The sequence below is a fragment of the Hesperophylax consimilis genome, chromosome 7, assembly GCF_061612785.1.
Source record: "Hesperophylax consimilis isolate HC1 chromosome 7, BYU_Hcon_1.0, whole genome shotgun sequence".
NCBI lineage: Eukaryota > Metazoa > Arthropoda > Insecta > Trichoptera > Limnephilidae > Hesperophylax > Hesperophylax consimilis.
In genome coordinates this window covers 26,726,812-26,748,217 of record NC_142842.1, presented here as the reverse complement: position 1 = coordinate 26,748,217, position 21,406 = coordinate 26,726,812, and the positions used below count along the sequence as shown (strand labels likewise).

Below are 21,406 nucleotides of genomic sequence, written 5' to 3'. Positions count from 1 at the left end.
TTTGCACTTTTGAAGAAACCTTTTGAAGAAATTCACCACTTTTTGATGTTCGCCGAGAGCCGGAGAGAATGAACCAAAAAGGTCTAGCATCAATTTCTTCAAAAGCAGCTGCACACGTTTGTGACAAAGGGTCAAAGGAATGCCTGAGACCTACAGCGAATTCGTTTTGACTTACTACAAATGTGCAAGCAATTGCCTAGCGCAGGAAATAATTTCTATTATAAACGCAGCTGGGATGTGAAAAACGGATAAAATAGTGACAGCGGTGTCATCAAAAGGGCTGATGAAAGGGCTTGATTACGCTATTAGAATTGTTTTCATAATTTTTTCATGAAAGAAGGTCAGAACTGAAAATTATAGATCTTAATCAGATTAGTAATAATAACTCACCACGGGAGATCCCAGTGAGGATATCATTATTATTAACTCAGAATACTAATAGGAAAGAAAGTGTGTGGAGAAATGAAGGTTTTTTTTAAATCAATAAGTATACGAATCTCACGATTTGTAATATGCCTACTATTAATACAAGTGGAAAGTGGTTTAGTGGAAAATGAAGTGTAAATAGTTTTTAAATGATTTATCACCCCAAAAAAAAACTAATTTAGTTTTTTTTTGGCAAAGAATCGTAAAAAATGTCTAAGGTTAACATTTTTTTGTGGAGGATGTAAGTTGTAGTTGCGCGAGTAATTTATGAGTTGATGCATTAGGTTGGCTTCAATATGAAAAAGCATAGTATGCCTGGTACGCCTTATTGGAAAATTTATACCAATGACAGTTAGAAAATCGGGTCTATATCTATTTTATTGTTTAGAAGATTATGTTGATTATCGAACCTCGTTACTGTCGTAAGAAATGTCCTTATCACTTATTTGCAGTAATAAGTACCAAGAAAATTGAATAATGCTGCCAAATAATTGATAAAATTATTCTCTTTTTATGAGAGCCAGTCAATTTTTTTTAAATTTAATCATTTATTTGAAGTCTAAAACCTGAAGAAGAGATGGCATGATCACAAGAACCAGATACTTGAGTCAGGCCATGTCAAATGTCAGAATAACAGAAGAATATGCATGAGACGACGAATGAATGTGAAAGACGCAAAGATTGTGTGCCATGACCGAGTTGTTTGGCAGTCTGTCCTCTATGTCTATGTAAACGGTTAGTTGGGTACTTATAAATTCATTTTTAAAACTCGAGATATCTAAGACTCGTTTCTGTCAAAAGTTAGAACGTTTATCAGGTGATGATTCATATGTAACATCTTAACCCTGCATTCACTATTTCAGTTCCTCCGTTTCATTGGACTCGAACCGCTCGCATACCAATGACATGAAGCAATGAGAAGGATTTACATTATTGGTTCACCTAACCTCTCGCGGCTTTGTATAAAAAGCAATCGCAGTGCCCAGTAGTAGTATCAATCTCATTTGCTCCTTCTCATAGCAAGTCAACCCAAAACAAACTCTCCAAAATGATGGCTAAGTGTATTGTAAGTAGAAACAAATACATTTTCACTATACTCCAAACAAATTGTATAGAAAAATAAGTAAATTAAAAATCAATTAACTAATCTGCTTAACTATGTCATGTATTGATGTTTTTATAGTTCCTGATCGTGTCCGCATTCCTGGTGTCCTCCTCATCAGCCGGACTCCTTCCGTTGGCTTCCTACGCCGTGGCTCCGGTAGCCACCTCGTACTCCGCCCACACTGTCAATCATGCCATCGCCACCCCCTTGGTAGCGGCCGCTCCCGCCCGACTGGTGCACTCCGCCCCCCTACTGCACTCCGCCCCTCTGGTGCAATCTGCTCCCCTGGTCGCCGCCGCCTCTCCACTGGCCTACTCCGCCTACCCTTATTCTGCCTACCCTTACTCTGCCTACCCTTATTCTGCAGCCTACTTGGGTTAGATAAAAAATGAACTACAAACCACCTACCTAGCACTGATCAATCGATCAAGACTGAAACACAACATTAGAATTATCCAACATCTTACTGATATGCCAATAAATAAATTATTCTTTACCGAAATCATTGAAGTAATTATTTCTTTAATCTTCCATCGACTGAATATTATCAAAAAGTAGGATATAAGATATCCTCACACGCTCATTGAAAAACTACTATTTAAAATATTGAATAAAAAAATTTAAATATACTTTGAATGCAAAACTTTGAAAAATATTTTCTTTCTATGAAAACATTTTCTTGCGATTGAAGTCGAGTAACAAGACGTATATTAATAATATTACTTTAAGACCGTGAAACTTAAGATGTTGAAGAACTGAAGTTAACAATGTACTCACTATTATTTTTTTTATTCTAAGTTCTCACAAAGTTCTGATGTTTATTTACTCATTTTTCACATCTTACGTGATAATTACAGCACCAATGTTAACAATAATGTAATAATTATTTTCCAGGTGAATTTCGATCACATAACTCATAAAACTCCATTGAATTGAATTAATAATCAAACAAAATGTTATTTTTTTAAATAATCCCTCTACGTTTGCCGAGTCGAAAAATTAATTATATGAAATTACCTCCATGGAAAAAAAATCACGTAAATAGTATTTAAACTGAAAATTATAAAATTATTTAAATCACATCTGGTTCTGTTATTTATGTTGCAGGTATGAAAAAAATTACAGTATTTTTTAAACGCGACTTAAAATATTTGGCGAGAGATTATAAACAATACATTTTTTTGTTTTGTTTTTTGTGTTTATGTCGCAGAACGCCATTTAGTTTTATTTTAAATTTAACGTAAATTTACAGAAGATTTATGGATTAAATTTAAATTGCATGAAACATCTAGGCAAACCATCAACTTATGTTTGGCGTATTTGCCTCCAGATATACCAATCGAAAATCTCACAGATTTTTTCGAAAAGTGTCAAACAACATATAATAATTTATCATCAGAGGATGTAACAATAATAATGGGTGATTTTAATGTACCATCTGGTTCTGTTATTTATGTTGCAGGTATGAAAAAAATTACAGTATTTTTTAAACGCGACTTAAAATATTTGGCGAGAGATTATAAACAATACATTTTTTTGTTTTGTTTTTTGTGTTTATGTCGCAGAACGCCATTTAGTTTTATTTTAAATTTAACGTAAATCAAATTTATTTATATTATTATTAAATTCTGCAGGCATTTTTTGTTATTGTTACAGCTGTTTCGGCTATCAAGGACATTTTCAAACACAAACAGTTCGATATAATAATATTATTAAATTTGATTTACATTAAAATTAAAAATAAATAAATAAACTATACAATAATACTATTTCCACTTTTAAAATACACCCAGTTGAAATGAACACTAGAATTCACAATGTCAAAACTTTACTTCAAGTCCCCGGGCGACGCTGGGTGCGTGTCAGCTAGTATTATAAATATAAAGTTGGAAAAATGATTCAGTAAAGGCAAAGCTACAACGCAATGTAACATTCACCACATTGAGGCCAATTTCCTCAATCAAACTGAACATTTTATTTTTAAATCAAAGAGCACAAAGAAAATCTAGTGCGGATGTAACATGTGACCTAGTTTATATGTTTCTGTTTTAATTTATAATATACATGTGTGCTTATGTATTAAAAAACTCGATTTTCAATGATTTTAGGAACAACGTTGGAAATTACTTGCGAGTTGAAAATAATCAATAAAAATTAGTTTTGTCCTTCAAACCAATGTGTTAACGGTTAAAATATTAAACAAAGAGAGGATAAAAAAATCATTTTGATGGACTTATATTCAAACGATCAATTTTCGTTAAAATATTTAGCATAAAAAATTCTAGCAGTTGGCGATCCTCTTAAATAATTTCTACGGATAATCGATTTCGAGATGTGATGATCACTTTTTAGAAATCAGGCTATTATTTAGCAATATCACATAACAACACTGCCGTTAATATTAAAATTTTGTCTCAAAATATTGAAAAATAATGAATATCTGATGATAATTGATTTCCCCCAGAATAAGTCGTACCGTAACAAATGGAAAACCGAGGAACATTGTTGTAAAATTCACGCGCAGATATCTTAAAGATGAACTATTAGCTGCAATAAGGAAGAGAAAAGGGATGTTTGTTTCAGAATTGCAGCTTCCTGGAGTCAGTAGAATTTACATTAATGACCACTTAACCTCTAAAAACCAACATCTTCTAAAACAATGTCGAGATATAAAAATGGAAAAAAAAATCGCTACTGCTGGGTAAAAAAACTCCAAAATATTCGTTCGTGTAAGTGATTCAACCCCTATAATTTTAATTTTTGATCAAGATGATGTCAACAGACTCTCCAAATTGAAGACACTTCAACCTGCCTCACAAACGCCGGCCCCTTTAGAAAATTAACCTTACATGTCAAATATAATCTCTGGCAAGGATGGAAATATCTGAATATTGTACACAATTTGTCATTCGTTGCAACACACGAATTATCACCATTTGTTAAGTACAAAATACTACCAAATACTCATGAAATAATGTTAAAGCATGGTAATATTATTATTTTTAGGGCTTGTTTACAATTCATTAATCATGTGAATATGTCCATAGATATACCTATCAATCTGTCAAAACTAAAGCCTCTTGGAATCATAGACAATATAATTTACCAGAAACAAACACATAATTCGGATGTTCAAAATTACCCCCAGTCACAAAACAATTATTTTATATTTATTAAATATTTTCCAGCCAATTTCACAAACATAATATATAAAATGCTTAACATATATTTTAAAAATGTGCGAGGTCTTCCCACAAAAACTCATAACTTCTTAAATCAGGTCCTTTTGAACAATTTTGATATTTATCTTATATGCGAAACTTGGCTAAAGGAATTTATCCATGAAATAATTTTTTTGACAATATGTACGAGTATTTAGAAAAGATTGTGATTACTCTTATTTTTCTCACTCTTAGTATACTGACAGATCTTTTAGTTTATAGCAAATACTTAACCGGTTTTTTATCTTTGTATCAGTCTATTGCAATCGCTACAAATGTGTATTATTATTGTAAACACGAAAATGTAATGTTTTGGATTTCTAAACTTAGGATCCCTTTAGAATTTTTAATTTTTTTAATACTATTATACATTTTTCAATACCAACATTTCAATTACCTAGTTCTGTCAAAATCTGATACCATAGACAAAATCATTTACCACAAACAAACAAAAAATTCTCATGTTCAAAATTGCCCCTTTTCAAAGCATTTATTTCAATTTTACAAAAAGACATATTTAATAATGCTTAATATATACTTTCAAAATGCATTCAAGCAAAACGGCAATAACATTTTACTATCAAAATGCTCGTGGTTTGAAAAGCAAATTAAATGATTTGCACTGCGAAGTGCTCAGTTGCAATTATGATTTAATTTGTCTTACTGAAACGTGGTTAGACTCCTCAATCTATGACCATGAAATAGTAGATGATCGATATAATATTTGCAGACGAGATAGGGACACATCGAGTTCTTTTAAAAAATCAGGTGGTGGAGTTCTAATAGCCATAAAGAAAGAAATGACATCTATCACAGTCCCAACACACAGCTCAAAATTTACAGAAGATTTATGGATTAAATTTAAATTGCATGAAACATCTAGGCAAACCATCAACTTATGTTTGGCGTATTTGCCTCCAGATATACCAATCGAAAATCTCACAGATTTTTTCGAAAAGTGTCAAACAACATATAATAATTTATCATCAGAGGATGTAACAATAATAATGGGTGATTTTAATGTACCATCTATTCAATGCCCACTAAATGTCAACGAAATTCACACCAGACCAGTCATATATAATAGCCAAAAATCAAAATCCCTACTAGACTTTCAAAATTTCACTGGACTTAATCAGTTCAATCATGTCTCTAATAATATAGATCGAATTTTAGATTTAGTGTTTTCCAACCATCACCTGGAAATTCAAATTGCTTCACATGTGCTATCTAAAGTTGACTCCTATCATTCTCCCATTGAGTTCGATTTCCTAATGTCTAAATACAGACCCTTACCCACCAACCCAGATCACATCAAATATAACTTCAAAAAAACGGACCACACTAAATGCAATGAAATGCTATCACTAAATAACTGGAATGATCTTAATACTCTGAATTGTAATGATTCCCTACTACATTTTTACAACTTATTATGGCTATCAATTGAAAAACACACTCCGCGCTTAAGAAACAGCAACAAAAGGTTTCCAATTTGGTTCAGCAGTGCTTTGATCCACCAACTTAGAGAAAAAGAAAAGTTTAGAAAGAAGTGGAAAAAATACAAAAATCAATGTGACTATGACAGTTTTTCCATCTTGAGGGCTAGAGTAAAATTATCCATACGTACCTGCCTTAAAGCCTATGTAGATTCAATAGAAAATTCATATTTTTTTATTTATTAAGTATAACAGTATAATAAATAAAGTCAGAAAATTCTCTCCCTAACAGTATCAAAAATCTGTCAACCCTCATTAAATCGAAAAGAGTTTCTAATTCTCTCCCAAAAATCATGCATCGCCACGAAAATTCAGCAACAAATGGCAAAGAAACATGCGAACTCTTTTCTACTTACTTCTCTTCTGTATTTAGCTCACCATCTAATTCTAAAAGTGACTCTAAACTTTCTTTCCCACTCTATAATTATCCACTATCTCATATCAAAATAACCCTAGACGAGGTCAAGGTGAAGTTGAACACTCTCGATATCAATAAGGGTTCCGGTCCAGATGGTATTCCTCCACTATTCATTCGAAATTGTGCAGATCGACTTGGAGCACCTTTACACAAATTATTCGTCAAAAGTCTGAACGAAGGGGTATTTCCAGATATGTGGAAAGTTGCCCACGTCATTCCGATCCCTTAAATCTGGCAGTATAAACGATGTAAAGAACTACCGTCCTATCAGCCTTTTATCTTGTTTTGGCAAAATATTTGAGTCCATTGTATAAAAAGACATATTTAATCACGTAACACACATACTTAGCCCTTTCTAACATGGCTTTGTAGCTAAACGATCCACAAACACTAATTTAATCGAGTATATGGACTTTCTGTGTAAATCAATGAATAAAAAAACACAAGCAGATGCCGTATACACCGATTTCAGTAAGGCTTTCGACAAAGTTAGTCACCCTATCTTAATGAATAAACTGGATAAAATCGGCATACACGGAAATCTGCTTCGTTGGTTAGAATCATATTTATCAAATAGAAGTCAATTAGTTACTGTTAACGGTTTTAACTCTTCCCCAATATTAGTTACGTCAGGCGTTCCACAAGGATCACACCTTGGACCCTTGCTTTTCTTAATCTTCATCAACGACCTTACATGTAAACTCCACTGTAATTTTTCTCTATACGCTGACGACCTCAAGATATATAAAGCAATTAAATCTTTGGAAGATTGAACTCTTACAACAAGACCTCAACACATTATCTGCCTGGTATATTGACAATGAAATGGAATTGAATATAGCTAAGTGCAAAGTTATAAATTTCACCAAGAACACCAACAAAACTCTATACTCATATGGCATATGTGGTCACAATCTGGAAACAGCTGAATCGATCAAAGATTTAGGAATTATATTCGACAGCAAACTAACGTTCAACTAACACATAGAATACATTGTAAATAAATCAAATAAAGTACTAGGTTTTATTGTAAGATCAACTAAACTGTTCAAGAACTCTAATAGCCTAATAATTCTATTCAATTCGTTAATCCGTAGTGTTCTTGAGTACGGGTCAACAGTCTGGAATCCACATTACACGACACAGATACCCCGACTTGAATCTGTCCAAAGAAAATTTACACGGATTTTGTCTTATCGATCAGGTGTCTACCATCTTCTAAATGGGTATGAACAAAGACTTACATATTTCAAATTAGAGAGTTTAGTTAAAAGACGAAATATTAATGACCTCTTAATGCTTTACAAAATTGTGAATAATCGTGTTAATAGTAACTTAGTCAATCAAATCACTTTTTACGCCAGGCCCAAATATACTAGAAATATGAACATATTTTGGACCGAAATTTTTGCCAATAACACTGGATATTTTAATCCTATGTCTAGAATGTCTCGATCATACAATGATCTTGCTAAAATACACACTGTCATAGATATTTTTGCAAATAATATAACGTGTTTCAAGAAATATCTCCACGATTACTGTACTTAAAAAAAAAAAAGAAAAATAAATAAATAAAAAACTTGTTTAGTGGTTTAGAATTTTTTTTAATATGTACTCTTTAAATTTTTCTACTTATTATGTGCTTCAATCTTTGTAATTAAGTTTTATGTATTGTATAATAAATACTGTTATTGTTTTACATGTTTGCTTATGTGAATGTGGAAATGTGATTGCTGCAGACACATTAGTCTAGGGATATTTATAATTGTACTTTTTTATTTTGTAAACCATTATTAATGTTTTTATAAATATCCTGTTTGTGTCTCGAATAAATAAATAAATAAAAAAATAAATAAGAATTGTGACGTTTTTTAAGTTTTTTTTTTTATTTCTTTATTTTTCCCAAATTTTTGTTAATTACAAACAATATTATATAAATCAATACGAATAATGGGAACCCACTAAGGCGCAGCCTGTGCGTGGGTAACATATTTAAGTTATTATACTATTGTACCTAGAAATAAATAAACTGTGGGCATATAAAACAAAAACAAGATTACATTTTGTCTAAGCGGTTTTGTATAAAAAGTGTTTACAATAGTGTATAGTGAAGTTATAAGTGTTTAGTGTAATATATTTTGAATATTTTATGAGAAACATAAATTAATACAAATTAAATAAAAAAAGTTTCAACTGCTGTATCGAAAAGCCGTAATTTTAACTCTTTTAAATATTGAGGAAGTTTAATAATCAGTTAATTTTCCGTGTGTAATTTTATTGTATACTTTTGATTGAGTTTAATATATTATTTATTATTGTGTATTATGTGGGTGCATCAAGATTGCATTTTTAAATGATTTTTTAAAGTATTGCAACAACATTTTGTTTTCGTTTCAGTGATTTTGTTTATTTTTATGGCACTCACCCAAAATGGACCCCGTAATGTTGGGTGTTAATTTAAAGTTTATGAGAATCTCTGTTCAAATTTTATTAAAACAGTTACATGACATGATGACACGTCCTGTCATGCCACATCGCACTACTTCTTTGGTATTCAGTAAACGGAGTACTTGATTAATAACTATGTGGATATTGCGAATAATTAGTACAATGATTTAGGTAAGTAATTATTTTTTTATTGGTACATCAGTGAGCTGTTGTATAAAACTAATGATGTCCTTCAGTCTCGATCGATTGATCCTTGATAGGCAGGCGGTTGGTAGTTCGTTGGTTATCTATCCCAAGTATGCGGCAGAGTAAGGGTAGGCAGAGTAAGGGTAGGCAGAGTAAGGGTAGGCGGAGTAGGCCAGTGGCGAGGCGGCGGCGACCAGGGGAGCAGATTGCACCAGGGGGGCAGAGTGCAGTAGGGGGGCGGAGTGCACGAGTCGGGCGGGGGCGGCCGCTACCAAGGGGGTGGCGATGGCATGGTTTATGGTGTGGGCGGAGTACGAAGTGGCCACCGGAGCCACAGCGTATGAAGCTAGCGGAAGGAGTCCAGCTGATGAGGAGGACACCAGGAAGGCGGACACGATCAGGAACTACAACAACAATAACAAACAACATTAATACATGACATAATTAAGTAGATTAATTCGCTGATTTTAATATTTTTTTTCTTTGCAATTTTTTTAGAGTACTGTAACCATGTGTTTATTTGTTTCTACTTACAACACACTTGGCCATCATTTTGGAGAGTTTGTTTTGTCTTGGCTTGCTGTGGGAAGGAGCAAATCAGATTGATGATGTTACTGAACAGCGCGATTGCTTTTTATACGAAGCCGCGAGAGGTCGGATGTCCAAATAATGTAAATGTTACTTCGTTGCTTCAGGTGATTGGTATGCGTATACACTTGGTGCAATGAAATTTTAGCATTTAAATAATCATTTGATGGTTAAGATCTTTGAAGTCACTTATTACCGTTATTTACGTCCTGGAGGTTTAGCATGGACGATCGATAAAGCCCTATACAATACAATATTGACGAAATATTGCACTGTGATAATTTTTGGCGCGGCCTCTAGGGTGTCGAATAAGCAGTTAATATGTACGCCTTTTTTCCATATAGATGTTCATTGTTCAAAATAACTGGCTTATTAATGAAACTAAGCTCTTATAACTGAAAGAAATCGTATACAGGATCCATAAACTTAATTAATTCACTTAAGACGCTATTAATTGATTCCGTTCCAGCTTGGAGAAACAAAAGTTTTGACTAATAAAACTTATGACTAATATGACCTCATGAACTAATTAACTCCTTTTTTAGTGTCAAAAAGTATATGCGGACTGTCAATGAATATTAAAGTTATTATTTCAATTCAATATTATCGATTTATGTATATATTTTAAATTTTACGTAGCCGTCGGATGTTTGGGAATGTCAATTCACAGAGAGGTGCGGCCATGGTGCGGCAGTGTTGCTAGAGTATATCCAGGATTTTTTAAAAACTATATTTATTTTTCAAATTTAAAAAGAAGTAATATCTTAATGCCTTTCACAGTAACATTAAGAATTCAGTTACGTAAATACTTTTATGAGTTAATTTACTGTGATTTGATACTTTTTCAATCTGCATTAAGTTCCTCGTGTCTTGGTTTTGTATCTTCTGATGATTCTATGAAATATAGGTACTCCTCAAACTCAACTTAAAATATCACCAGATGTCATAATCGGTTTGGAAAAAGTAATGGAGATAGGCAGACTGCACACAAAAATACAGAAACTGCGTTTTCCAAAAAACCATGGGAAAAAAATTCTTAGTAATAATAACATTTGGATGATTTGTATAGCGTCGTTTTTGTGCAAAATCACCTCAAGGGCCTAGGTGAAATTGACATGTTAATTTGATGAAATTTCTGAATCACGCAAAATATTTATTATATACGCTATTCTTAAACTGTCTGGTATTTTTCTGTAAACGTAATTGGTCAATATATTTTTATTTCGAGTATATTTTACTAATGTAATTTGATTTTAATTTTTTTCTTTACTTTTAAATAGTAATATTTACTCTTGTTACTAAATTTTAATCTTTACTCTTGTTTCAACGTATTATTTCTCATGAAATTGAAAGTTTTTCTTACTTTAGCTCCAAACAGAAGGCCCTGAGGAAAATTATTTCTCTCGGGGCCTATGTCATCTTTGGGGATTTTTTTATTGTCGTCACGTTTAATTTGTAGAACTTCATTTTAACTTTTGGTTTTTCTTTTATATATTCAATATTACAAAAGTATACAAAAAAAAACAGTTTATTTATAAACAACTTCTGGTGTGTAATTATGTACAGCTGTTTTGCCCTCTGAAGGCGAAACAAAAATCTTTGGGATGCTCTGTGGGGGGTGTTTTAAGGAAATAAGGAGAGCAGGTTCTGGGAAAAAATAATATATGAGGGATGGGTAAATATTATGGTTGGTAATGGACCCCGATTTGTAAATATCATCCTCATTTTTGATATTTAAAATAACATTGTTATAATACATTTACTAACTGATATTATTTTAATCAGTAAATTTGATGTACGATAATTACCAAATAAAAATTAAAAAATAACCAATTAAAATACCATTTTTCTGTTCTTCTTCACATTGGCAATTGTATTTTTGTCTGTGAATAATTATTTGTCTAATCTTGTTAGTCTATTTTTAAATATAAACATTTATCTTGACGAAAAACCCAACCCATTGGTTTTGAAACATGTAGTTTATTTTGATAAAATAGTGGGGTTAAAGTTTTTTAAATTAAAATTACGCCACAAAGTGAATTTGAGCTACCCTGATATAAAAAAAATGTTTTTTTTTCTATTTCACATCCAATAAAAAAAAATTAAAGATGCAAAGGTGTTTGTTTGCTTCTCATACAAAATATGTTAAACAGCTTTTGAACATATTTATAGATCTTCACGATATATAATTTGCTAAGTTTCACATGAAATGCCAGTTATTGTGAAACCTTCATTGGAAATACCCCGTGGTCATACAAATTCTACCCTTTCAGGGAATTATTCGTTCCAAGAAATGATTTTATGTTGATTCTTTGGAAAAAATTATATCGAAGATTTCCTAATCATATTATCTTATTTTTAGATACTACGTCAATGTATTTTCTTATCGAAATTTTCATCATTATGAACTAACAAATTATTTTAACCCTTTTGGGGGTGATTGCTCAAACTATGTATAGTAGAATTAAATATGTTGTTACCCAAAAAGCCGATGTAATTAAAACTATTGAAATTTAAAACATTATCATCACAATCTTGAGTAAATAATTATCCCCATATAAGAATAATCCGGTGACCCGATTTTTGTTCTCTGGACAGTTGGCCCCCGATACTTACCCCTCGACGATTAATTTCTTGGACGGTTGACGGCGGGTCCGGGGGGTCAACTGTCCGAGGAACAACCGTGGAGGGGAGTGTTGTGGGGCCAACTGTCGAGGGTCAAGAGTTATGGAATTTTAAAATCCCTCCAAAAAAAGAATAGGCAGAGATAAGGGTGAGAGGTATTTCATCTACTTTACCAACCCCGGCAGAGATACAGCACGATGATCAAGTAAGTTTTTGAATGTATTGTTCTAACATGTCATCCAAATTAATAATCGATAACTTTTGATTTCTAAGAGAATTATTTGATTAACACATTCTTACAAAATAAAATTGCAAGATCTATAAGAAATTCTCCGATAAAAACCTACAGGCGATTATCAAAGTATTTATGAAAATTATTCCCTTAAGAAAACGCCGCCTTGAAAGCTGTTGTCAAGTACAGAATTATGAATATTAAGAGAGAGCTTTTTTCAAGTTACTTTAAAATTCTTTTATCTTTCTTTACAACTATGTCAATATTGGAAAAATATACTTTACAACTGAAAACTCTCAAATGATCTGCTTTTTGATTTTTTACGATAATCAAGTTAGAGTAACTAAAATATAAGAACGTATTATGTGCATATTGATTGGAAATAAAATATTAAGAAGGAGTATTTTTAATACAAAATGTTTATTCAAGAGATCAGTCATTTTAACAAACATATTATTCTACAACAATATACCTATTAGGGTATTTACATAACAGAAAATTTAACAAATTTGTTCTAATTACAATTATATTTTTACTTCTTTCCGAAGAAAGGATAAGAATACGGAGAGGGTGCTGAAACTACTGAAGCCCTTGCCAATAGTGGTGCTGGTCCACCGATCAATGGAGCGGGACCTCCGATGTATGGAGAGGGTCCACCGATCAGTGGAGCAGGGCCTCCGATGTATGGAGAGGGTCCACCGATTAGTGGAGCAGGGCCTCCGATATACGGAGCGGGTCCACCGATCAGTGGAGCAGGGCCTCCGATATAAGGAGCTGGTGCACCGATCAATGGAGCGGGACCTCCAATATATGGAGCTGGGCCGCCGATAAATGGAGCGGGTCCTCCGATGTATGGATTGGGTCCGCCGATCAATGGAGCAGGTCCTCCGATGTAAGCAGCGGGTCCGCCGATCAATGGGGCTGGTGCACCGATGTATGGAGCGGGTGCACCGATCAAAGGAGCTGGTCCACCAATATATGGAGTGGGTCCACCAATTAAAGGAGCTGGTCCACCAATATATGGAGCGGGTCCACCAATCAAAGGAGCTGGTCCACCAAAGTATGGTGCTGGTCCACCAATAAAACCTCTCGGAGCTAATAGCGGCGCAGGTCCTGCCAAAAGTGGAGCCCTCGGAGCCAACAAAGGTGATGGACCAACAAATGGTGCCGGCGCAAACGGTGCAGGAGCGAATATTGGTGCTCTGGCAACTAGGGGAAGAGGTGCTGCCACAACTGGAGCATGGGCAACCACTGGAGTGGCAACGGAATGGTGAACTGTATGGGCATTGTATGAGCTAGCTACCGGAGCGATCGCATAAGAATCCAGGGGGACCACACCAACTGATGCTGCAACCATCGACACCAGAACGGAGAATACCTGGAAACAGAACGGTAAATTATTTTTAGTAAAACTATTAGTGTAAGATCTCGAACTGAACAAGATAAGATGAAATGCTCTTATTTGACAGTTTTATGATTTGAAATGAGATAGATTTTTCATTGTTTGTACTAACCACGAATTGGGAAATCATTTTGAATGGTGTCCTGTTGTTGCTCCTACGAAGAATCACGAGTCGCTGATAATTCTAAACTGCTAGTCAAACATTATATACTAGCGATTTAGTAACACCGCGGCCCAAAGAAAGTGTCATATGGCGCCATATCGGAGTTTATTGAATCGAAGTTTATTTGGTTCACTTACGAATTAGGACATCAATTGACACGTAATATAACAATTAAGTTGACCGCGAAACTCCTGAAAACAATTTTGCATCGAATAGTTTTAGCTCATTGGAATCTGAAAGGTGTATTTACTTCCTGAAACATTCAGTCATTTAAATTAACGCTGTTTTCAAGGCCGCAAACATTTGCAATTCAACGATATTTTTTAAAGGAATATTGGAATATTGTAAGTAGGAACCAACTATACGACATTTAAAAGATATAAGTAGAAAATTGAAAGCATTGATTCTTTTTAAAATTAAAATCTTGAATTCAGCTTCCAGAAGACCAGATATAATAATGGCTTTTTATTGTTGTCAAGCTCAATTTGAAGAATTTATTTTATGATTTTAAGCTTTCGAAATTAACGAAATTACAGATAATGTTATATTATAAGTAATTTATTTTTGAGATATTATCCATTGCTGCACTAAGTCCTTCTTTACCCAACGTTTCGGACAGTATTACAGTGTCCATAATCCGGGCAGATGTGTCTGAGCCTTACGATTTCTGAACGAAATAATATTTTTATATTTTTTTAATATTTAAAAAAAATTGTTTACTTTGACTTGTAATTTCTGATTTTTCACTTACCACACCTGTAAAATATTACTAGATCATAATAATAAAATTAAAAAATATTCTATATTATTCGATAGTAGATACCTGAATTTGTGAAACAATCATCAATGATAACGTGGCTAATCGGGATTATGATAAAATAATTAATCTGAACGAAAATAGATTATTGCATGAGCAATGACTCGACTAGTCAGCCGCTAATTAAAGCCAAGTATAGATTTTATTTACTAGCTTATTGTATTAATTCATGATAACTATAATAATCACAATTAGGCTAACGAAGGAGAGTTGTTCCGTAAATAACCATTATTTATCTAAATACCCATATGCAATTAGTACTTTGTGAGATCAAATATATAATTTTCATGCATACTAGTAATGATCTAAGTAATCTTGGCACTGAATAACATATACCCATTTATTCATTTACGCACTATAATTAATAATAATATCATCAGTGTCTTGTTTAAGGTTAGCAGATTCAATAGTTACCAGCTGCTAACCCTATACAAGTCTCAAGTACACCCAATAATTGAATTTAGGAGACACCTCTGGGTATGGAGCCCCACAATACTTGAAAAACCTACTTGATTCCATCGATCGATCTATTAGATCGATTGCCATCTCTAATGCACAGACGCATTGTGGGCATGCTAAATCTGTTCTACGGGTACTGTAATGGAGCCTGCTCGAAAAAGCTAGCACCATTGATCCCCGGTGTACCGGTGTACGTGCGTGAAACTCGACATACACGAGAGGAACACCCGGAACACACGAACCACAGTTGATGTTGGCTTCATGAGAACGGGCCGCTTCTTCAACTCGTTTTTGTCGGTGGCTCGTATGTGCTCGCATTTCCTCCTTCATTTAATCCGGGCTTCTTCAAGATCCGCATTAACAAATCTCCACCTACGGCACCTACCCTAACCCGCCTCACAGCTCTGCCCAACCAGGTGGCGACATAGCTCCCCTGCCTTTGCAGTGTACAGACAAGGGCGATCCTGTGAGATGTCACATAAAAACATAAAGAAAGTTATGTGCGATTTGAAATAACATTACCGAATCCACTATATTTTTTTGGCAAGTTAATTGCTGTATATTCAAGAACTTTGCAGAGTCTTCATTGCTAGCATGAGAACGAAAAGAGCTGAAGTTGTCTTACCTTAAAAATCTATTTTGGACGCTTTAAATTCTATTTTTACTGCGTAGCGTTGGTTCCATACCTGAGCAGGTTCAATGTGCTAGTAAAAACTTCAAGGGCGTTATATAATGCTGCGTATAAACACAAGAAAAAATGAAGGGAGCAAACAGCGCGAAATTCCGCCTGCGGTTGCTTCTCTCCCTTTCCCATTTGTCGTTTGTTGTAACGACATTGATACTACATTAGATATTACAAGACCAAATCTTACAAATTTTAATACCGTATTAATGAGGGTAAATAAAATATTTTACAAACATTTCGTCGTTTTAAAACTTTGAAGATTTTCATATCGATGAATAGTCCCGGTTTGGTTAATTGGATTCCAATGGGAAATAGACTGTATAAATTTTATACATAAAATTATGAAGAGCAAATGCAAAAAAGCTTTAAGGATCAAATTGTTTTTAAAAAACATATATATAATTATGAAACCAGTCATGGAAAAGCTTTATGTATAAAGGACAAAAAAATTGTGTTCAAATTCCTTGAAATCATGTAAAGTATTTAAAACTAAATTGTTACGCTTAGTAAGAGAAAAATTATATTTTTGTAGTCATTGAAATATAACCTTGTACATATTGGTTTATGTACGCATGTAATATAAACCATCTCAATAAGTAATTTTAAAAAAAATGTTTCATTTAAGTAAAATCTAAAAAAAACTGTTAACACTAATATCCCAAGTTCTTTTCCCGCTCGATGTTTCCTTTTCCAAGTGTGCGCATGTGTGCATGCATTATTAATTTAATTAACTTGACAAATATGAATCGTATCGATTTCAAACGAACGTGTTTCAAGGATTGCGGAAATGTGTAAACGAAATTGAATCCTGATTGATAAGTCAGGATCTACAATGAATTATTCAGCATGTGCATCGATGCGAAACGCACAAGATTGGTCTTACAGGTGAAAAAAAACTACGTATCAAAAATGTTGTTTTGCATGAAGTGGCCAATTAAATGACCCAGTGAAAAGGTCCGCACTTGTCGATGTGTGATGGTAATTTAATATAAGTATATTGATGTCTATGCTATAAACATCTAATAATTAACATTTTTTTGGAGTACATTTTTGGCTAAAAAATATGGAATCTTATCAGTTAAAGTCATCGGGGGGATGCAAAAACAATTTGAGCCGTACTACTAACAATACAAAAGCGGCTTTATATATCTACCAAATTCGCCATATTCCTCTACATTTGCTCTGTCAGATTTCATATTTTTCGTTCTCTATTCAATAATTTCCATACGACGCCGACGTTAATGGTGAGATTAAATACTTACAACAATCTGGTGCCGAAAAGTAAATGACAGAAATCAATAAATATTAGTTTATTTTTTTATACACAGATCACATGTAGTGTATTTCACAGAAACTTCGAGAAACACGTTCGTACAATACCTGTATTCAAAAATCGTTGAAAAAATACCATTCTGAATGCATTTCCTTAAAGAAGTGTGTTACACGTAGAAATAATTAAGAGAGTTCCGTTTTTTTGGGTCACGCCGTCCTTCGAATATGAATTAGTTGTGAAATTGTGATCTACGTACAACAAGAGACCGGTGACTGTGCGGTGGCGGTGATTTGATAACTCCGAACAGTAGCCAGGTTCGGATACGTTATGTAACGTAAAGGTTAACCGCAGACCCATTACGGCGCATTTTAATGTTGCATAACGAATTGTTCATTTTGATCCATTAAAAATTCAAAGTATTTTTCCATTGTTTTATGGTTAAAGCATTCTTTATTTTCGTATTTAAAAAAAAAACGTTGACAACAAATCGTTATGCGGTTTTTTTTATATTTTAACTTTAATTGTAAACATAATTTTTTATGTGAAACCGCACAATAATCCCAACTTTCAACCGTCTGGAGCCAGTGAGATTATAGCATCTCTAATTGGGCGCTTCAAATGTGTGAGGCTGAAGTTAGTGGGAAGGATATGGGGAAAAGGAAGGTGTGGAAGTAGCTGGAAGTACAAAGTCATTTCAATCAACGTTTCAATTCTGAGTGGTGATCTTACAACAGAGCGATACTAAGAGTATCATCTCTGTGTTCCTAAGGTAGAATAATTACGGTAGATCATTATTATTACTATGCATTTTTCTGCCTAAGGTTTCAAGATCAAAATTACGGTATTTAAGCTCGATAAGACATAGAAATCCATTTATGGGGTTGAAGATAATAAATAAGTAATTGTCAAAAAATAAACCAACGCGCCTAGCTGTTTTTTAACGTTTAATGAGACCAAAGGGATAAACTTAAAAGTATCAAATGAAGAGAAGAAAGAAAAGTTGAATTAAATTTTCGTGAAACTTCGTAATTTCAATCCTTTACATATTTTATTTATTGACTGAGCATAGCGAATTCCTGTTTTAACTCGGTCATTTAGGATTTCACCTGTTTGTAGGTTCCGTTTCCGTTTCAAGATGGTGGTCGTTTAAATGGTTCAGAAAATATTATTTTTTCAAAAATGATCCTCGTGTTAAGTTGGGCTTTCGTATTCGCATTATATTGATTCAATATTATGGTACCTACTTGCCTAAGAATGTTTGAAAAAGAATTATCATTGTAGTGACGTTTCTTTGTACAAATTTTATAATTTCAAACTTGAAATAAAAAAAAAATTACGTAAAGTGTATTGTTTACAATTAATTAGGAGGATATTTAAGTACCTACTTATAAATATTTTGACTCAGACGAAATTAAATAAATAAAAAAAATAGGAACATACTTTTTTGGGCGCGAGGTCAACTGTTCACAAAATTAATATTTATTACAAATTCTCATGTTCAAATTCAATAATTTTAAAAATTTGGAGTAAAAATATTGTTCTGAAATCATGTTTCAGAGGAATTTCAATTAATCAACTCCATACTGCATGGAAATTGCACGTGGTAAGCACGTGAAGAAATACCACAATCACGCCATGAAATGTTCCCACGTGTTCATGTTGCTTCTTGTAGTGTTCCGTTTAATTAAATTTGTGTTTTCCTGGAACGGCTTAACAATACTATTGTTTAAAGGTCAACATCAACGGCACTTCAATTCTCAGAAGGTTTCGAGAAAACGCCTTCAATCCTATCGGTCACCTGCTGGCTCCGTCAAGTTAATTTATTTTATTTATGATGTACCTAATAGACAAAGGATTGACATTAATAAAATTGCAAAGAAATAATAAAGAATAAATACCAACAGTCCAACAGAAGCGTACAACAATATGTAAGAATAACAAAAGTAGCTATGTAAAAAAAGCAACGAAAAACAAGGGTCTATAAGTATGTTTAGGTCAAGTGAAGTTATGTGAAAACAAGAAATTTTGTAAATTTCTGAGGGCTATAGCTAAATATATATATGAAACTTGCCACTACAGCGGATTTTATACGGCCGACACATTTGCATAATGGGTCGGGAGAAAGTTAAATCGGTTGATGGAAAGGAATATCGAAATTTTCGGGGTTTCTTAGTAGACGGTGATTGATATTGATTTTGATTGTGACCAAGACGGAAGATTCTACATGGTTATATTATTTTATTTACACGGTTTACATAATTTTATCTTCAGACGCTCATTTGTCCTGCTAGCTTACTAATAGTAGAGACTTTTTTTGTGGTTGACATGATCTTCCTTCCTTGGTGAATGTTTTGCTAAAAGCGTAATTATTAAACTTTCGAAAATCTAGTTCTTGATTGTCTTACAAGCAACTAATATAACTCATGGTTTTGTATGGCTGTATCGTATCCTCAAGACAATATAATTATCACATGAATTCAGAGATTTGTCTTCAAATCTTCCTCGCGCTAATATCCACTATTCCGTAAATTTCTAAATATATATTTTTTTATTATTTCAATAAATATTTTATTTCAAAAATTATTACAAAAATTTACAAAATAAATTTCGCATAAAATGTACTAATTTATTGTTTGAACTGAAACTGAAAGAGCTAGAGCAAGACACATACTAGGTACAATACAAGACTAGACTAAGTAAGCGATTGGCTGGTTACGAGTCACTTCTAGGCCCCGGCCTTGGGTCACTACTGACATATTTGGACGCACAGATTTATGTAAGATCAATGACGGATCCGACCGTAATGAAAATTATATTGTACTTACGGCAGGGTTTTAGAACAATAACAAAATTTTATTAACCTTTTTAAATGTTATCAGAGTACAATTAATTATTAGATGAGTATTAAAATACAAAAAAGAATACACCTAAAATGTATAATTCACAACAATGGGGGAATTGGAGTCGATAATAATGATACTGCATTTCTCTTTCCGGAAACTAAAGAGGGTACCTAAAGGGCTTGCAAAAGCCTTACATTACATGTAGCACATCTTATCTGTAAATCAGATAATCTATTTAAAACAGAACAAGTTCTCTAACGATGATTTCCTTGTGTCTAGAATTTATGAAGCAACAGATTTTTTTCCGATCGAAACACCAATTCCATAGAAATCGTGAAAACGACAAAAAATACACATAAATACATTAAGTTCTATAAAGCGTCAATAATAAATACACTCTTTAACAAATGTACTTACTTCTTTCTTTTTTTCCACATATTTCTTCCGCACTCCCAAAACTTCCCAAATATTTGGGGAGTTTATCCAATACCAATACCTACCATCAATTGCCCGGACACTAGGACTCATAAAGTTAGAATTTTTCCATTCACTTGGGCCGAAGCCTCTCGACGCCTGCTTACAATATCGAATGCGCGAGGGTGATACAATATGGTGCATTTATCGACCGGCAGTATTTTTGCCCCTACTTACATATCTTATTGAGTGAACGCACCTTGGAAAGTGGATCAAATGTCGCCTTTGTGCGGAGGCAGAATACGACGATTACGCAGCTAGAATATATGTATCATTTCCAACACGATTACATATTACAGCAGCTGCAAAATGCGCGAGCCGATATTGAAAACAGATTAGACGGCGAGGTGACAGGAGCAACGAGTAATTTATTAGTCTCCGGATAACATGATATTGAAGAGGTGAACAAGGTGACCTTTATTGCTAAGATTTGCTTTTATGGTGAAGGGTCTATCATTTGAGATAAAATCAGGTTCATCGCAACCGCTTTGCTGTCGAAGATCAAAATCTCAAGTTGTGAGCAATATGAAACCTGTGTT

General features: G+C 33.5%; 1 protein-coding gene across 1 annotated transcript; it reads right to left on the bottom strand.

Moving 5' to 3' along the window:
- Positions 1–9,407: 9,407 nt before the first annotated feature.
- Positions 9,408–9,891, bottom strand: LOC149422551 (uncharacterized). Its single transcript, XM_089633584.1, has 2 exons — positions 9,841–9,891; positions 9,408–9,710 (listed from the first exon to the last, which is right to left on the bottom strand). Exons 1-2 carry the CDS (start codon positions 9,856–9,858, stop codon positions 9,408–9,410), a joined length of 321 nt encoding a protein of 106 aa, XP_089489710.1. The 5' UTR covers positions 9,859–9,891.
- Between the last annotated feature and the right edge of the window lie 11,515 nt (positions 9,892–21,406).